Here is a 20,454-nt window from a genome sequence, read left to right on the forward strand (position 1 = left end):
TGTTTGGTGGACACAACATCTTTATTTTATTATTTATGTGGTGCTGAGGATCAAACCCAGCGGCCCTGCGCATGCCAGGCAAGTGCGCTACCGCTTGAGCCACATCCCCAACCCTTTAGTCCTTTTAAACAGTCTTCCAAGCTGGGCATGGTGGCACACACTATAATCCCAGTAACTCCAGAAGCTTAGGAAAAGCATGAATTAAAAGCCAGCCTCAACAATGGAGAGGCACTAAGCAACTCAGCGAGACCCTGTCTCTAAAATACAGAGGGGAGCTGGGGATGTGGCTCAGTGGTTGAGGGCCCCCAAATTCAATCCTGGTACCAAAAAAATAAAAAATAAATAAAAAGGACTGAGGGTATGGCTCAGCACCCCTGAGTTCAAACCCTAATACCAAAAAAATAATATAGGAGAAGGCATAGCTATAACTNAAAAAAAAAAAAAAAAAAAAAAAAAAAAAAATTAACAGACGTTTCCAAATGATACTGGAGACAGGGATAAGTTAACTGATTATTCTCTGCTATGCTGGCCAATTTGGGGAGATGCAATTGAGTAAATTACTGTGACCAGGCATATTTGGGTTTGTCATGCAGCTCCACCTCTAATTAGTTGTGGAACCCTGGAAAAATTGCTCAGTCTTTGTAAACCTGTTTTCTCATGTAACATGGGGATATTAATGGTGATTGTTATTAAGGAAAATAGTATTTATGAAATTGCTTAGCATTGTATTTGGTATAGAAATACTCAAGTGAAGGTTGATACCTGTTATCATTGGGCCCTTTGTTTTACTGGGCTTCCTGTCTGTCGTAGTCAGAGCACAGCTGTATATCATCAATGTTGGGCTAATGTTAAGCTTAACTGTGTTGCTAGCTGGACCACTAAACGCCTCCTTACTCAAAGCTCAGCCTTTTCTGTTTGAACCCCATGTTAGTCCTGGCCTCAACCACATAACCTGGGTGAAGGTATGAAGGCAGGATGAACATTGCAAGTGGGCAAACTATGTGATCAGAGTTTTATGCATACACTTCATCATGGAGGTGGGATTAGGTGGGAACATAGGTCCAGAGGAGAAATTTAAACTTGGTGATTTAGTGTCTAGAAATCAAGATTTTAGCATGGACTATAGGGATGATAAGAGGAGATAGTTCCTGAGAAAATCAGGAACATGTTTGTAGGAAGACGATATTTTGATTTTGTCTTCAGAGGAGATATGCTAGATTTTAAGAGGTTGTACAGTCTGAGGATATGGGATTACCTGTATACTCAGCTTTTGTCCAGTGCTTATTTCCCCCTTTCTAGAGCTTGAGACTTAGCCCCTGTCTAGGACATAAATCCCTGATGGCCTCAGTTGCTAGTCACTTTTCAGAATATAGACCTTCATGTCACTGGTGTAGTCATGATAGAGCTTGTGATCCAGAGCCTACCCCAATGCTGTAGGGAAACATTGGCTTTCTAAACTGGGATTTCCAGCAAGGTTTGTTCTGTAGCCACAGCATATTGAATTTTGGGGAATCCTTGTGCCAAAATTCACTTTATAAGCATTTAGCACACCCAAGATTCTGGGGAGGGGTTATCAAAATCCAGTTCAAGATGAGAGGATGTGCTTTGACTAGGCTTTGATATTATTTGGTACCTTTTCCTTCTTTTGATTTGTGACTCCACAGTCCTTGGGGGAAGAGCTTACAGTACTTTTCCCCTCTCTTTGGGCTTATGCTTGGCAGCTCTAGAAGTATTTGCATTAGGGAACTTTCTGAGGAGAAACATACATTCCTGCAGCCAAAGGTTTTCTCATGAGCTTCAAGACTGGTGGTTTGGCTTTCATAGCAAGGTTTGAATTTCCTATTCTATTACATATTACATGTTTTTCCTTGACCTACCTTAGTATAATTAAATGAATTCATTGTTCTGTGCCCTTAGTTGAATTTAACAGAATGCCTAACTTAACCAGATGAAATGGAAGAAAACTTTATTTCATGGTTTAAGTTGGGTCACATGCTTATTTTTGCATCAGTTCTTTATAAAGGGAATAGAATTAACTTACAGGGGATAACTCTGGTTCTTAAATTTATCTGTATTTCTAATTGTGTTTGTGAAATATATCTCTCTTTCACAACAAAGAAAGGGGCAGTGGATCTGGCTTCCCTCTTAATAAAGCCTGGTTTGCCAGACACATCTATTCTGAAAACCTAGCTGCAATCTCCATTTATTTCCACTTTTCTTTTTTGTGATACTGGGGATTAAAACCATAGCCTTGCTCATGCTAGTCAAGTGCTCTACCTACTGAGTTGCACCTTCAGCTTTTAAAACAAACAAAAAACCATTTTGAGGCAGTTGAGTTATAAAAGGCTGGACTGGAATTTGTGATCTCTTTGCCTCAGCCTCCTGAGTAGTTCAGATTATTTATAGGTGTACACGACCACCCTGGCTGTTACTTTATTTTTGTTGTTGTTGTTGGTACTGGGGATGGAACCCAGGGCCTCACATGTGCTAGGTGAGCAGTCAACCACTTACATCCCCAACTTCTGAGAAAAGTTCTGTATGGAGAAATATTAGACTTCAATGGATTGTATGGGAGCGGAGATGAATAAACAGGATAGCCTAGTTAATGTTTGGGAGAAACCACCATATACATGATTTCCCCCGATAAACAAATTATCTTAGGTGAATTTAATTTTGAAAATTGCCAAATATTGACATCCTGTTATTAGCCTCAAGGCCATTATCATCACAGGTCAGCTCAGTCTCAGCTGACCCAGTGGGATCTAGGCTCAAGAAAACACATTAAGCTTCTTTCCTCTAAATTGAGATAGATAGAGTTCAATTCCATGAGTTTTAAAGAAAAATTAGGTCCTTCAAGGAATCTACTGAGTCTCTTGGTTCAACTGTTACAATCAAGGAATTCAGGGAGAAAATAAACACAAAGTCATTCACTTCATTCACACACATAGTATATGCAACTTTAATCAACCAAAAGAAAAAAAAATGTCCCAAATATACAAGTGAAAAAAAAAAATCCAAATGTTGACACAGGCTTAACTAATACCAGCTACTTTTATGTACAGCTGTATAAGTTCAAAAAAGCTATTCTATATGTATGTACAAAGGTTGTTTATACACAGGTCTGTACATAAGGGCCTATACATTTATTTCCTCAGAACCCTTAGGTGCCACCTCTTGGTGAAGACACCAACACTTCATTCACATATCTTACAAAAAAAGAAAGACTGTTTCCAGGATTGACGACACTGTGCATCCTGTATTCAGACTATGTAGACTCCACTCGATTGGTTAAGATCCTTCTGTCATAATGCATACCACACCAGGTGCGTGGGTTCCCTCAACAGCTTCACTGAGAGTGCTCCAAAGTAAAAGCCCATAAACCAACCGAGATGAGGAAGCACAGTCCTGAGCAGGGCGCCACCAAAGGTCCAGGTATAGGTAAGCCTGCCTGTCCTGCTCACTGTCGGTATTCCAGTTCATCTACACTGATGACTTTGGCGGGCATGGAGGGCAGGGGCTGCTGTAGCACATCTGAGCCAAACCATTTGGCAAGACCCACAGGAGAGCTGCTCCTTTGGCTGGGGCGATGCTCCAGCTGAGAGTGCATTTGGGGCAGGCCTGACCGGCTGGGCACATTTTGAGGGGTTGTCTGAACACTGATTGCTGCTGCCTGGGAACCAGAGCCTGGAGGATGCAGAACTATGGAGATAAGAAGGGGGGAAAGTAGTTCTTTGTTAGGCTCTGTTTCATTCAAACTCTATCCATACAATTCCAAACAAAAGTATACCAGAGGATTCTAGTTTCTTTAGAAAACTACTTTTCAAGATGGCAACAATATTAGAAGTTAGTACCTTGGAAAGAAAGCTAAGCTATACTGAAGCCATCGATACTGAAAAACCACCCTGGATGACAAGACCACTTCCAAGGCAAGCAGCTGCATCACAGAAAGATTAGCTGGTGAGAGAGCATCTACCCTGGGCAGGTCCCATGCTGAATTGTTATTGGCCTTCTAAGAAAGAGGTCATGAACAAAGAAAACCTGGGCAGGAGCAATAATCCCAAAACCCATAGAAATTGGTTTACTTCATCTTCCTGAGTTATACTTTACTACAGTTATTGATGGACCTTTATTTTATTTATTTGTTTATATGTGGTGCTCAGAATCAAACCCAGTGCCTCACACATGCAAGGCAAGCGCTCTACCACTGAGCCACAACCCTAGCCCCTCCTTACTGCAGTCTTGCTAGGTCAAGTTAAGGAATGGTGTCAGTGTTAATTCATCTCCTTCACTGGAAACTAGTTCTAAAAGCTTCAAGCCTGCCCATTCCAACCTCACCTGGCCCACTACTGAACCTACCTGAGCGCTGTAGCTGCTGTTGCATCATTGCCAGATGCAGAGGTGTCCCAGGACGAGGGTTTAGGAGCGGGTGACTAGCAGCTGGTAAAGGGTAAAAGGGCTGACCTAGGATTGGGCCAGATATTCCCTGTAAATGAGTCAGATCTATCCCTGGAGGAAGCACACCTGTTGGGCAGAAAGAGGAAACTTTAGAAAAGTAGTCTTAATGTACCTGGAAATTTTTAAGTTTGTATAGTTTTGCTGATTTGGAAGCTTTTTTCTTTTTTAAAATATAAAGAATTAAAAACACTTAAGCTATCAGCATTCTTTGTCATTATCTTTAAAAGACAAGTTTTGGGGGCTGTGGTTGTGGCTCAGTGGTACAGTGCCTGCCTAGCACGTTTGGCATGTGTGAGGCACTGGGTTTGATCCTCAGCACATTAAAATAAACAAAGGTATTATGTCCATCTCTTAAAAAAAAAAAAAAATTTAAGAAGGCTGGGTGTGGCAATGCACCCTAATCCCAGTGACTTGGGAGGCTGAGGCAGGAGGATCACAGGTTTGAAGCCAGACTCAACAACTTAGCAAGGCTCTAAGCAACTTAGTGAGACTGTCTCAAAATAATAGTAATAGGGCTGGGGTTATGGCTCAGTGGTAGAGTGCTTGCTTTGCAAGTATGAGGCACTGTGTTCAATCCTCAGCACCACATAAATAAATAAATAAAATAAAGGTATTAAAATAATAATAGTTGGACTGGGGTTGTGGCTCAGCAGTAGAGCAACTGCCTAGCATATGCGCGACCCTGGGTTTGATCCTCAGCACCACATTAAAAAAAAAAAAGGTACTGTGTCGAACTACAACTAAAAAATAAATATTTAAAAAAATAAATAAAATAATAATAGTTAAAAAAAAAAAAAGGGCTGGGGATGTGACTTAGTTGTTAAGTACACCTGGATTCAATTATTTGTACCTAAAAAAAAAAAGTTTAAAAAAAATTACTTTTTTAATATTTATTTTTTAGTTTAGGTGAACACAATATCTTATTTTTATGTGGTACTAAGGATTGAACCTAGTCCTCAAGCATGTTAGGCTAGCACTCTACCACTGAGCCACAACCCCAGCCCCAAGAAAATGCTTTTAAAGGACAAAAAGATGGATTGGATTGTTCCCATTGTCCACCATTTACATGCTAGACTCTAGTAACATCTTTAATGGGATGAAAATCTTCCATAGTTCAATTAATACTAGCAAATGTCATGCCAGGTCTACAGATAACCAAGCCAGGTTAGAAACTCACCAGCTTGCAACAAACTTGGAAGATGCTGTGGATGTACCCCCTGGGCCAGCATCCTCTGAACCAATCCTGGGTGAAGTTGATGAGCAGGCCGAACAATGGGGACATGGGGAACAAGGGGAACTTGGTGGACAGGGCGGAGAAAAGGTGTTCCTGGAACTGGGGATGCCAAGGTGGGTGTTTTTCTTCCAGTTGCTTTAGGTCGGTAATCTTGTTCTTTGGTGTATCGGTTTGTCTGGGACAGTGGGGTAGAACATGAAGACGGCTGTAATGTTGACAGTTTAGGATTTGTCATAGGAGAAGAGTCTCGATCAGCATTTGGAATGGAGTTGGACGACAGCAAGTTCTCTGTAAGGATCCAGAAGAGAATATTTTGGTATTGGCAAACCTTTACTCTGGCCAAATACTTTGGTTTCCCAAAGGTCCAGTAAATCTCAATTCTTAATTGATACCTTGACAAATTTAGAAGACTGCATGATAAGGGCTGGGACTGTAGCTCAGTGGCAGAGCACTTGCCTAGCATGCGTGAGGCACTGGGTTCAATCCTCAACACCACATAAAAATAAATAAAATAAAGGCATTCTGTCCATCTACAGCTACAGGAAAAAAAAAAAGACTACATGATAGGGACCATCATTTGCCTTATAAATAGGCCAAGAAGATGAACTGTGAGTCAACGTTACAGGAGTAGTTAGGGATAGAACTAGGATTAGACCCCAAGTTTTTCAACTTCTTGCTGGAACAAAGCTTTGTTGTTGCTATCATGTTTTTGTTTTGTTGGTGCTGGTGTTCAAATCCAGGATCTTGGGTATTTTAGGCAAGCTCTCTACCACTAAGCTATGTCCCCCAACCTACAAAGAAGTTTTGATAAATTCCCTAAACCAAAGTCTCAAAAGTTATATAAATGTCTCTAAGCCCATGTCTTGCGTGGCATGGTGGTATATGCCTATAATTCATATACTTGGGAGGCAGAAGCAGGATTGCAAATTCAAGGCCAGCTTCAGCAACTTGGCAAGACCATTTTTTTTTTCTTAAAGATGGATACAATATATTTATTTATTTTATTTATTTTTAGGTGGTGCTGAGGATCGAACCCAGTACCTCGTGCATGCTAGATGAGCACTCTACCGCTGAGCCACTACCCCAGCCCCCCAAGACCATATCTTCAAATAAAAATGATTAGGGATATAGCTTAGTGGTACAGTACACCTTGGTTTAATTCCCAGTATTGGGGACAAGGAGGTATGGGGGAAGTAGGCTGGGGCAGCGAGCCCACATCTATATTCTCATATTCCTCCCAATCCAAGGACAACTACTGGCAAATGCTTGATATATCAGGCCTGGTGGTTCATGTAGTTTCATCATTGTCAAATGCTTGTGATTAACATGCTTTTTATACCCTGAGGAGACAATCAAGTACAATATCATGAAAATCCACAGCAGAAAATTAGAGCAACAATCACAGCCTGCTCAAAGAATCTAAATTAACCTAATAGGACCAACAGGATTTCCATTATATTCACCCCCCCACCAAGCCTTCTCAAACGAGCAAAAAGCTCTCACACCAATACTTAACACTTAACTCATTTGAATCTGTGTCATTATGTCTACCACCATGTCCTTCATGATCACTACTGTGCAACTCATAAGCCTCTTGCACATTTTTTTTTAAGAGAGAGATATGTATATTTTTTAATATTTATTTTTCAGTTTTCACCGGACACAACATCTTTGTATGGTGCTGAGGATCGAACCCGGGCCGCACGCATGCCAGGCGAGCGCACTACCGCTTCAGCCACATCCCCAGCCCTCTTGCACATTTTCTATACACTTTTGAAAGGCTCTTACATCTATATGCTTCACTCATTTCACAGATTGTATTAGACACTTCAGTATCCAAACTTTCAGAAGCAGAACAAGAATAATCTTGAAGACTAAAGTCATTCTTTTTGTTTGGTACTTGTTACAAGGGATTGGAACCCAAAGGCACTCAACCACTGAGCCACACCTGTAGTGCCCTTTCTTTTTTTTTTTTTTGAGGGGGTGGGGAACCATGGATTGAATTCAGGGGCACTTACTTGACCACTCAGCCACATCCTCAGCCTTTTTTGTATTCTGAGACAGGGTCTCCCTAAGTTACTTAGGGCTCACTAAGTTACTGAGGTTGGCCTGGAACCTGTAATCCTTCTGCCTCAGCCTCCGGAGTTGCTGGGATTACAGGTGTGCACCACCACACCTAAGCCCAGGCCTTTGAGACAGGGTATTGCTAGATTGCTGGGGCAATTAGGGCCTTGCTAAGTTGCTAGGGCTGGCCCTGAACGTAAAATTCTCCTGCCTCAGTCTCCTGAGACACTGGGATTATGTGAATATGCCATGGCGCCCAGCTTAGTTATTTATTTTTAAGCTTATTGTTTGTTTATGTATTTATTTATGGTGTAGCTGGGGATTGAACCAAAGGCCTTGTGCATGTGAGGCAAGCACTCTACCAACTGAGCTATATCCCCCAGCCCTAGTTATTCTTTTAAATCAGCATTTACACCCCTTATGTTGGTCAGAATATGAACAAGCAAGTGACTGTGAGCTGGTCCGACCCTTCTCATAGACACAGAACTATGGTCCAGGGGATGGGCCCAGGGCCTTGCAGAGAAACAGGTCAGGTTGTTCAGCACTAAGGCCCATGTTCTGAGACATTCTTTGTTGAATAGTATAGCTAACAACTCTGTAGTACTACCTTCAGTGGCCTTCTGAGTATCTTCTTTACTGTCAATAGGAACGGCTTTTCCCGATGCTAGCTCCTCCTTGCTTTTCTCTTTGCTCTCGTACATCTTCCGGATTACTGAGGTAGGGGTGAAGGAAGGAGAAAGCTGCAGAGAAAAGCAATTGGCATCAGCACGCTCTAAGTTCCCTTCTCTAATATTAAGGCAGGCTTAAGTGGTCAAGATAATCAACAAAAAAGAGACACGATATTGCCCACATGGTGGCAGAGACCAACTCTAATGTTCATCATAGCTACTGAAGGAAAAGACACCTAAAGGGGCAAATAGGTGGTGTCCCAAGATCTTTATACCACTTGCTCACAATTTTTTATGATGGGGACCTGCCTCTGTTTCACACATTTTCCCAGCCCAAGATTAGGCTGGGAAGAGGAAAAGCATGGGCAGAAGTATAACCTAGAGTAATAGCTTACTCTTGCATCTGGGAAAGGACATTTCAATGACAATGTCAGAATCTAAATAACTCCATGTTCTTAATGTTTCTCTTTTTCACCTGGCTACCATTACAATTATTCAAATAGTTTCCTCAGCCAGTAGGAATTATCACTTGGGGTCATTCATCACTTGGGGTCAATAAAACAGTGAACTTGTCACTATTTTACTATGTCTTTTTTTTTTCTTAATTAAAAAAATTTTTTTGTTGTAGATGGGCAGCATGCCTTTATTTTATTTGCTTATTTTTTATGAGATGCTAAGGATCCAACCCAGTGCCTCACACATGCTAGGCAAGCGCTCTGCCACTGAGCTCCAGCCCTAGCCCTATATATTTCTTTTCTTCTTGAACAACCCCAAAATCCTTGATGTAAGGAGACAGCGCGTAACTTATGAATAGAAAAGCTTCTTCTAGATCTTGCTTTCAAGGTGTTTGGTGCAAAGACCCACGTGGAAAGTTGAGATTGTGGCTTCATGTTAGAGCACTTGCCTGGCACATGTGAGGCACTGGGTTTGATCGTCAGTACCACAAACACACACACACACACACAAACAAAACAAAACAAAAAAAGATATAAAAAATGTAAAAGACCCATGTGGAACCCTGAAGGGTCTCTATCAGCTTTGACTAGATGATAAAAAGTCTGTGGAGAATGAAACATTTTTTTAAAAAAAGAATACCACCAGTCAGTTGTAAAACTTATATTGGTCCCTACAAACAAACTGTTCTGTCCCAGCCTTAGTTCCTATACCTGAGACCCGAACAGTTTGCAAACTCCCAGCATATAAAATGTACTCACCATGATGTGACTTGTTACCCCTATCCACCAGTCTGCCTCACTTCTCACCTTTTCCTTCTGCCTCCCTGTATGAGATGTCCGTCTGCATATACTATGTCATCTGTGTGTTTTGGCTCATGCTCATCTATCTGCGGGAATATCCTTTCCCCAATATAGGGGCTTCACTGGAAATCTGAGTTAGACTGTGATCGACCAGGGAAAGATCTAATAAAAAGGCAAGTATGAGGGGCCAGGGTTGTAGCTCAGTGATAGAGTGCTTGCCTAGCACATGTGAGGCACTGGGTTCAATCCTCAGCACCACATAAAAATAAAATAAAGGTATTGTGTTTACACACACACCCACACCCACCCCTTAAAAAAAAAAAAAAAGTATGAGGGGAACCCTTATTGGGTCCTTTCTCACCTTCTAGGAGCTTTTGTCTCAAATAAATCCTACTGTTCTACCACACACACAAGCAGGTATAAAAGACTATTAGATCAGTATTCTTCTGGAAAGGCATTCAAGGACACTTTGGGGTACACACAACATACGCACAAACAGAGAAGTCTTAAAAAGTCATTCACAGTCAACAGTCACTGACCATGCTTGTGATGGAAGCAGCAGGGGCTGGGGAAGAGGAATTCCCTTGGTGCACAGGTGCTGGTGACTTGGTCACTCGCTGTTGCCTGTGAACAAATCAATTTTCAGTATAAGCTCCTAGCCACTCAAACTTAAAAAAAAAAAAAAAATACATTATTTAGTTGTAGATGTATACAAACCTTTATTTTATTATTATTTTTTTTAATGTGGTGCTGAGGACCGAACCCAGTGCCTCACACTTATTAAGCAAGTGCTATACCACTGAGTCACAATCCCAGCCCTGAGCCACTCAAACTCCCCAAACCATTTAACACTCAAGACCAGCCCAGGAATTTAGCATCACTTTCCTTAACTCAAGTTAATCTCCTAAGCATTCAATTTGTATTTAAATTATGGAAAAACACATGCCAAATTCTAAGGAAAGACAAAAACTTAATGAAACATGGCCTAGGCCTTGCAAGAACTGTCTAGTGGAAAAGTCAATAACCTAGGGAAATGAGGCATAGTTGTAAAACAGAATGACAGAAAACTTGGAAGACTCTGCTTCTTGGGGAAAAACTGGCTTATTAAACCAGGCATCATGGCACACACCTGTAATCCAAGTGACCTGGGAGGCTGGGACAGGAGGATTGCAAGTTCGAAGCCAACCTCAGCAACTTAAGATCTTGAGACATTGTCTCAAAAAAAAAAAAAAAAGGACTAGAGACATAGTTCAGTAGGTTCAATCCCCAGTATAAAAACCAACCAAACAAAAAACAAAAAAATCTACTTCATATTAAATGAGGTATGACCCAGGAGAATCTAAAGATAGAGAATAGTAGTTCAGGTTGCTAGAATAGGTATGGGGATTTGGGAAGTCCTTGGGATTAATCTTGGTGTAAAACAGGAACAGTGGGGCATGTTGCATGTAACTGGGTCCTGAGATATCTGGAACTCTTTAATTGATTTGAACCATTGTCTCAGAGCATAAGTTATATGTCAGGTGCTGTGCCAGTGTTGCTCCCTAACTTCTAGAACACACCCAGCCCATAGAGTGAAAGCCTCCCTAGCCACCATACTGGTAATAAACTATATACTGGCTTGGATAACCCTACCCTACCTGGTACTAACTGGAAAGAAGCCAGGGGTTTAGGATCCTCCTGCCACAATGTAGGCAGACACAGAGCAGTGGTATTCTAAGTGACTAAGGGGGATCTTTAAATCTGGGGTTTCTATACAATTTATCAGTTATTTATTCTGATAAACAGATTTGAGCACCAGACCTTGTTCTAAGTGCTAGAGATACAGCATGAACACAACAAAGAGTCTAATCTCATGGAGGTCACATTCTTGTACTGCAAAGTAGAAAGAGCAGGGAAACAGACAAAAACAAAACAACCCCCTCCCTCAAATAAGTTTCAGTATCTATAAAATGCAGTTTTTACTCTCATCTAAATCACAGGGGTGATTCAAAGACCAAATAAAATTTTGTATGTTAAAAGTGCTTTGAAAGTCTCAAATCATGTTAGTGATTGCTAAGGAACCACATTATGCTAACGACAGAAAGCAGGTCAACCAATGTTCAGCAGACAGATCCTTGGCTCTGTGTTTAGGCTGAAAAGCACTATAGATTGGATGTATTTATGCCAGGGTATTTTCCTGGTTGTAATGTCTTCTGATAAAGACAGATAAAACTAGTTGAAGCAAGACACTGAGGCACTGATAAGGTAACTAAGAATCACATCAAAGCCAGGTATGGTGCATGTCTGTAATTCTAGTGGCTTGGGAGAGTGAGGCAGGAGGATCGTAAGTTAAAAGCCAGCCTCAGTAATTTAGTGAGGCCCTAAGCAACTTAATGAGACTATCTAAAAATAAAAAATAAAAAGGGCTGGGGATGTGCTGCTCACTGGTTAAGTATCCCTGGGTTCAATCCCTAGTACCAATAAATAAATAAAATCACATCAAAACAAATTTTAGGGCTGGGGATGTGGCTCAAGCGGCAGCGCGCTCGCCTGGCATGCGTGGGTTGCTGGGTTCGATCCTCAGGACCACATTAAAGAAAATAAAGATGTTGTGTCCTCCAAAAACCAAAAAATAAATATTAAAAAATTCTCTCTCTTTAAAAACAGAAACAAAACAAAAAAACAACAAATTTTATATATGTGTGTATATGTGTGTGTGTGTGTGTGTATGTATTTATTTTTTTTGGTACCAGGGATTGAACTCAGGGGCACTTAATCACTGAGCCACATCCCCAGCCCTTTTTTGTATTTTATTTAACGACAGGGTCGCTGAGGTTGACTTTGAACTCACAATCCTCCTTTCTTTTCTTTTCTTTTTTTTTTTTTTTAAAGAGAGAGAGAGAGAATTTTTTAATGTTTATTTTTTAGTTTTCGGCAGACACAACATCTTTGTTTGTATGTGGTGCTGAGGATCGAACCGGGGCCGCACGCATGCCAGGCGAGCACGCTACCACTTGAGCCACATCCCCAGCCCCCACAATCCTCCTTTCTTAGCCTCCCGAGTTACTGGGATTACAGGCATGTGCCACCACACCCAGCAACAAATACTTAAATATCATATGGGCAGGACTAAACTGTGATGTTCAAAGATACACATTTTTTGTGATAAAATTCAATATATTAAGGTAGTGATTACCCTTCCCCACCCCCCACCACTCTGATCCCAGAGGTATTTTACCACTGAACTACAGCCCAACCCTTTTTATTGAGACAGGACCTTGCTAACAGGCTGGCCTTAAATTTGCAATCCTCTTTCAGGCTACTGAGTCACTGGGTTTACAGGTATGTGCCACTATACACAGCAAAGTAGTGATTACCTTTAGAGGATAAACAGTTGTCACTTCTGAGGGAGAAAAGATGTATAATTAGCATAGGGCACATGGAAGGTTTCTGGGGTAATTAATAAGGGGGTTTAATTTATCATAAGCTGCACATTTGTTTTATGCAATTTTCTGTATCTCTTGGATTTTGCAAAAAAGAATATTGCTACTCCATTCCCATTCCTCCCAAACTTATGGTTCATTTCATTTACCACTTGTTGCAACTACAAAAAGAATGGGCTAGGGAAATAGCTCAGTTGGTAGCGTGCTTGACTTGCATGCACAAGGCCTTGGGTTCAATCCTCAGCACCACACACACACACACACACACACACACACACACCAAAAAAAAAAAAAAAGATAGTGAAGTCAATAATTACTTATTAACAGCTCTGGTCAACAAACCCATCAACTCTAACCAATAAACTCTTGATGTAACAATCCGGTATTGATACAGTGTGATAACACAACATTGCATCTGTGGTGAAGTAGGGTAGAATTTTGCTTTTTATCATCTCAAAAGTATGACTTCAAATAAGGAGCTATAGAGCTGGGGATATAGTTCAGTTGGTAGAGTGCTTGCTTCGCATGCACAAGGCCCTGGGTTCAATCCCCAGCACCACAAAAACAAAACAAATAAGAAGCTATGCTATTCACACCTATAAAAATGAATCCTTTAACTGGCAGAAACATCCTTGAGATTTTAAATGTATTTACTCTTAACAAAATTGTAAGGTAAATCAGGCAGGCAGTTATCTCTTCTATATAACTAATTAGCAAAATGAAACCATAAAAACTAATTTATAAAAGCCATGCAGGATAAAAACCAGATATCCCTTCAGCAGAATGCAATCATATTCCCTATATCTGCAGCGGGATGGAATTCCTTCTATTTGTTTATAACATATCAGCATGTGCAACAGAACTGTACTGTGAATAACTAACTTACTAATATCAGGAAAACTATATTCACAAATTATTACCCAAATCCTCACAGGTTGGATTAGTAATTTACCTGTTTCTGAATCCATCTCTGGTTCTGTCCACCTGTGGTTTGCCAAAACCAGGCTGATAGAAATTTGCTGCTTGCACTGCAAGGTCATGTGGTAGGGCCAGCCCCTCCAAAGCTGCCTGTTGCAATTCGAGTTGGCTCATCTGCTGAACAGAAATGGCAGGGGAGGGTCAGCAAAATAAAAAAAAAAAAGATAGTCAATGTACTTTCTACAGGGGTCTCTTTCCTCTTAAAAAGGTACTTTTAAGTAGCAGATGAGAAAACGTGACTAAATTATGCTGCCAAACATAAGTATTAGTTTAATTACTCAGTAATTTTCTAGCCTTCACAGAACTTGAAATATATAGCATCACTATGAAACATACAATAAAGTTCCATTGCTGCCAAATCACTTCAGAAAATTGTAGCAATTCAATTCTCCACCCCATAATTAATAGGGTCGAAAAAGAAAGCAACAGATTGGGTTTGAGAAATAGCCCAGTCTGACCTGGGCTGTGACAGGGCTCATGGGCTTGCGCATGCCTTGGAATGGATCTCCAAGTAGCTGCTGTGGTCCTGGTGTGAAACCTGATGAGAAAGTTATAGAATCAATGAGTGTCAAGCAAATGTTCACACATCATGGCTGTATTATCCCTAATGCATGCTGCTCCTTGCTGAGTAGCATCATTTTTGAGAAGTACTGACTTTTCTAGGCTGACAGCCTCTTACTCTATCCTACCACAGTAGGCTATGTAAAACTCAAACCAGAGCTCTTCATTGCCCAAACTGCTGGTATATCCATCTTTCTCATTAATCAGTCACTGTTGTTCCTTTCAGAGCCAATATCTCAAAGGCAGAAAACTCAGCCAGCACCAGCAATTTGGCAATGCTCACTAGGCCAAATGGTACCAAAGTAGCATCCAGTGCTCTTCGGGTCACAATCTTTCCATAGAGTTCTATCTTCCTGAGCGTAGATAAATGTTTACAAAACTTGTCTGTCAAGGTATGATTGGCCAGCAGCCAACACTGTTTCCAGAATTACAGGAACACTAGCATACTTTGCTAGAACTGCTTTCTGGAAGTGCTTCTTTATTCTGAATTAGCCACAAGACTTCACAGGTGAATTAAATCAATCAACTTCAATAATTTGGTAGAGAGCCACTATTCTGACTTCTTTATTAAGGACAAATCTAAAGTCAAAATTACTTTTTTGGATTGAGATACCTAATAATTTTGAGAAGAAAAAAACAATAACAAAAACAACAACAAAAAAACCCAGAACTATAGTCATCTAGAAAGGCAGTTGGATAACAAACTGTCTTCTACTTTTTTAACCTCACACCTTCCTCCAAAAATTGTAATATATTTACGTGTGTGTGTATATTTGGTACTGAGGATTAAACTTGGGGCACTCAACCACTGAGCAACATCCCTACTCCTATTGTGTATTTTATTTAGAGACAGGGTCTCACTGAGTTGCCTAGCGCCTTTTTGCTGAGGCTGACTTTGAACTCTCAATCCTCCTGTCACAGCCTCCCGAGCTGCTGGGATTACAGGCATGCACCACCGTGTCTGGCTACGCAATTTTTGAAAACTCATTAAGAATGTCCACGAATGGGCTGTAGTTGTAGCTCAGTGGTAGAGAGCTTGCCTAGCATTTATGAGGCACTGAGTTCCATCCTCAGCACCACACAAAGATAAATAAATAAAATAAAGATATTGTATCTATCTACAACAATTAAAAAAGAAAAAAGAAAAAGAATATCCCTGAAAAAGACTGTCACATTGGGCACAGTGGCACATGCCTGTACTCCCGATGACTCAGGAGGGTAAGGAAGAAGGATCACAAGTTTGAGGTCAGCCTGGGCAATTTAGCGAGACCATATTTCAAAATAAAAAATTCTATAGCTAGAGATGTAGTTTGGTGGCAAAGCACCCCTGGGTTCAATCCCCCATACAGGGGTGGGGGCGGGGGAGACTACTTACCAATTGGTGATGGTATTCTTGGGCGAAGGTAGTCTGCTGAGGCTGCTCGAGTTTGGAACACTTGTGACATGGGAGGAGAGGGTGCTCTTTGGCCCAATAAAGATGCAGAAGGCTCTAAGCTCCCCATAAGGCCACTCAGAAGATTGGAAGAAGCAGGTCTCTGAACTGGTTGACCCAGAAGTTCCTAAGACAAGAGAAGCAAACACCAAAAACAAATCCCTGTTAACAAACCTAGTTCTTTCTTCTAGTGAAAAGCTGTGGATTACAGATTAATTTCTGGAAGCTAGATGATGAATCTCCTTCATGTTCCATGGAATGTCTTGGCATGTGTACATGCAATACATTCCTCTGAATGCTCAGCTAGCAACATTTAAGTTACAACTACAGGTTAGGTACTCTTCTCCACAGAAATTACAAACTTGCAAACCAGAAAACAAGGGCTTATTTTTTTCTTTTAAAGTCTCCCTCCTCTCCTTAACCCATTTTGAGTTCAGCAGCAACACAGAACTACCAAACTATATTACATTCTTGATTGCTAGACAACATCTCTAAGGCCCAAAGATGGGTGACCACTACACAAAATGAGTACTATTGTTCAGACTCTGAGGCCTCAGTATAAGATTGTAACATACCTGCAGGATGTTCTTAGGAACAGGCTGGCCTGGAATTTCAGCAGGGGACATCAAATGGCTTTCAAGGTTTCGCTAAAAATGTCAAAGAAACACTGGTTTTAACTTTTTTTTTTTTTTTTGTGGTACTGAGGACCAAATTCAGTTTCATGTAAGCTAGGCAAGTGCTCAACTGAGCTACATTCCCATTCCTGCCTTTTTTTAAGTTGTAGATGGCTACAATTATCTTTTGCTTATTTATTAACTTTTTTATAAGGTGCTGAGGATCAAACCCAGTGCCGCACACATGCTAGGCGAGTACTCTACCACTGAGTTACAACCTCAGCCCTAATTTATTTATTTTTTGGCAACAGAGTCTTGCTAAGTTGCCCAGGCTGGTTCATACTTGTGATCCTCCTGCCTCAGTCCTCTGAGTAGCTGGAATTACAGGTGTGCTGGCTTAAGTGTCTTAACACAGTAGAGATTGGGGACCATAAGAAAATATTAGACACTCCCAAGGGAGGTGACACAACAGGAGAAAGACGTTTAACTCACAAAAAATTCAGACCAACTTATTCTCTCTCATCATACATGCCCCAAAGATCTAGGAATGCAAAGACTATTTACATGCACATACAGAATCCACTCTGAGATCCTTTTGATGCTAATTCTGGTCCATTTCACCATTTCCAATCAAAAGAGGGGAAAATAAAATGGAGGCATTGAAGATTGCCATCATTTACCTCTTAGTAAGGAGCATAAGAAATTTTGATAATTCATATTTAAATTTGAGGCAATCCTTGCTACCCATTAGCTTTAATAAGATTTATTGACCACAGATGGTATTTAAATTATAGTAAATAACATGCAAATTTGGTTGAAACTATTATATTTCAAGATTTTATATTTCAGGAAGTTGCAACATTAATGTTTTTGTGGTGCTGGGGATCAAACCCAGAGCCTCATGCAGCTAGGTGAGCACTATACCACTGAGCCATGTCCCCAGCCTTGAATTTTATTACTTCTAAATAAGCTGTTCAAAATGGGTCACACGTACAGGGCAAGTCAAATCCTCCACTTCAGTACATCCCAGTGTCCATTCAACCTGAAGTACTTTCTCTGAATACTTTTCTTTCCACTAGCTGGATCTGTCAAAACCCACAGTATTGTCCTGGGTACAACAAATAGCCTAAAGTTACCCAAGTGTTTTATTGTTGGTTTTGGAACTGGGACTAAAAGCACATGATTATAATAAGTAATATTCTCAACAGTTATTTAATTACATCTAGCTAAAACAAACAGGCAACCTTATACTGCATGGCTTACTATATTTATAGAATAGAGCCTACAATTCTATTTAAAATAGAGTTTAGATTGAATCAACATATCTTACTTTGGGGATGAACAATATGACTGAACCTTCAACCTGGTTGAAGGCAGATGAAAAATAGTACACATAACAAATAGAAGTTGTAAGAAGTTTCATTTTAGAAGCAGACAGGACCTTACAACATGTGTGAATCAAGCAATAAAGATAACAGCTGAGGGCTGGGGTTGTAGCTCAGTGGCAGAGTGCTTACTTAGCATGTGTGAGGCACTGGGTTTGATTCTCAGCTGCTAAATAAATAAATAAATAAAAATATCCAGGGGCTGAGGTTGTGGCTCAGCTTGCCTTGTACATGTGAGGCACAGGGTTCGATACTAAGCACCACATAAAAATAAACAAAATAAAGATATTGTATACATCTACAACAATATATATATGTGTGTGTGTGTGTGTGTGTGTGTGTGTATATATACACATATATATATAGGCATGTGTATATACGTACGTGTGTGTGTGTATAATGAAAGATAACACCTGGCATGCTTATTTCATGACTTTCCTTGCTTTTTTTCTGAGGTTAGGCTGAATTTGTATTACCTTCTGCCTAGCCACTTGAATTATATCATCCATCCCTTTGACAAGTATTTTAGGTTGATTCCTCCAGTTGAAACCAGATACACTTTAGAGCACTGAAACTCCAACATTAAACCAAGTGCCCTCACAGCTCAGGGTCAGCTGTGTCAGTATTCTGGAATCATAGTATTAAAACAAACTGCTGACTTCCTCTGCCTCCATTTCCTTAGTCACACTAAAAGAAAAAAAGCTAATTGCAAGATCTGACCAACAGAACTGCAGTCAGCACCCAATCACTAAGACACAAATGTAGAGGATAGTTTTTAATCAGGTCCTTATATAAAAGCATTTGGATCTATGATTTATTTGTATGAAAACAACTGGAGCAGTTTGTGAAATTATTCCCCTGTAATTGGGTATAGTATGTATATAATATATATATATAATATGGTATAGTCTGATATAAAGAAGTCTATTAAGGTCAAGAATAATGGCACCTGTTTGAGCAGGCTGAAGCCTCTATCACTGACTGTTGGTTAGATAAGGAAATCTAAAAATCAGTTGTCCTCCCTTGGTACAAGACTTAGTGAACAAACTAGGGTGCACTATGAAGGCAAGTCTGAAGAACTCTGTCTTCAAATTGCTGTTCATACCACTACTTGTAGTTCTCAGACAGGGTCAGGAGAGAAAGAGGCAAAATTCAATTTTGAAAAATTTGCTAACTTAGCAATTAGAATAAATCTATGTTTTTATTATTTGGTTCTACCTAGATTCTCCTTTGTATCACACCAAGAGATAGTGATATTAACACATAGACCATGGCAGAGAACCACTCTCAAAACATTTTTGTGACAAAGACCAGTGTATGGTATTTACCAAAATGTAACTAACCTAATGCCTAAAAGTTAAAAAGAAATCTGGAATCATATCCTTTGCCATATTAGTAAATTAACAGAATGTAAAACTGTCTTAAAAAAATCCATCTTAATACTTTAATAATTTGTATGACTGCCAACTCCTTATCCAGAAAACAGGTAATCCTAGGTATCTGAGAATAATTACTGTAAAAAAATTATATTACAAAAATATGGCAAGTTATGTGAACTTAAGTAGCCAAATAACCAGAAAACCATCTCTGGAGTTTATGCAAAAAGATAGTTTTTATACAAATATATTTTAGCTGTGGCTTTAATACAGTTATGTAGGTATTGTATAAGAATTGATCTTTCACTCTTTTTACTATCACCCACAATACATACATACAAGCCACAATTCTGCTTTTGTAGTAACAAATAACATATTGATAATTAATGCACAAAAGCATCAAGGACCAAACAACTACTAAAGAATTTCCAACTTACTCGGAATACCTTTTTAAAATTCCATTTATTGTTATGGGAAATAAAACAAAGATGGAAAAGGAGAAAAAGCTTGGTGAGATTTGCTCCAAATACTTACACTGACTTTGGGCTGAGAAGGCAAAGTCCCACTTGCCTTCATAGTGCTCACTAGTTTGTTGAACGCAGTCATATCTCCGTCTTTCTTGAGTTGTCGATTGCTGGTTACAGCATTCAGGGTTTCCTCTAAGTGTTCTGCCATGAAGGGAGTTGAATTCTTTACTTGTTGGTCCACCTTCAAACCCTTGAGCCCTGCTTCTACCTCTTCCACTGAAAGCACAACTCCTGAATGTGCTGAAAGTTAAGAAATAAGAAAGTCCAGGTTAAACCAAGAAGGGATATTTGGGAGAAATTCTCTTTAGCTATCATGATGGTTAAAGTGAAGATAATTTATTTCATAACTGAAGTGAAGCTGTCAGAAAAGGCTGACACTGAAAATAGACAAACTGAAAACACTTAAAACTCATAGTTGTTTAGTAGGAGGAAATAAAGTTATAACCGTGTATTCAGTAAAAGATGGCATATAAACTAAACCT

At 40.0% G+C, this 20,454-nt stretch overlaps 1 protein-coding gene across 3 annotated transcripts in view; it reads right to left on the reverse strand.

The window, feature by feature from the left end:
- Positions 1–2,931: 2,931 nt before the first annotated feature.
- The window catches only part of Eif4enif1 (eukaryotic translation initiation factor 4E nuclear import factor 1), a 49,390-nt gene continuing 31,867 nt past the window's right edge, over positions 2,932–20,454 (reverse strand). For 2 of the 3 annotated variants that reach the window (XM_048798267.1, XM_015504933.1), the window contains 10 exons: positions 19,980–20,212; positions 16,646–16,717; positions 16,014–16,197; positions 14,536–14,615; positions 14,052–14,191; positions 10,217–10,301; positions 8,361–8,493; positions 5,633–5,977; positions 4,357–4,521; positions 2,932–3,699 (listed from right to left, as the gene is read on the reverse strand). In XM_048798267.1, the coding sequence (XP_048654224.1) occupies positions 3,458–3,699; positions 4,357–4,521; positions 5,633–5,977; positions 8,361–8,493; positions 10,217–10,301; positions 14,052–14,191; positions 14,536–14,615; positions 16,014–16,197; positions 16,646–16,717; positions 19,980–20,212 (1,679 nt within the window). In that variant the 3' untranslated portion in view covers positions 2,932–3,457. Of the gene's footprint in view, positions 3,700–4,356; positions 4,522–5,632; positions 5,978–8,360; positions 8,494–10,216; positions 10,302–14,051; positions 14,195–14,535; positions 14,616–16,013; positions 16,198–16,645; positions 16,718–19,979; positions 20,213–20,454 lie in introns of all 3 variants that reach the window. The other variant, XM_015504932.2, reaches the window with a different exon arrangement.

This window comes from Marmota marmota, unplaced genomic scaffold (assembly GCF_001458135.2).
Source record: "Marmota marmota marmota unplaced genomic scaffold, marMar, whole genome shotgun sequence".
Taxonomy (NCBI): domain Eukaryota; kingdom Metazoa; phylum Chordata; class Mammalia; order Rodentia; family Sciuridae; genus Marmota; species Marmota marmota.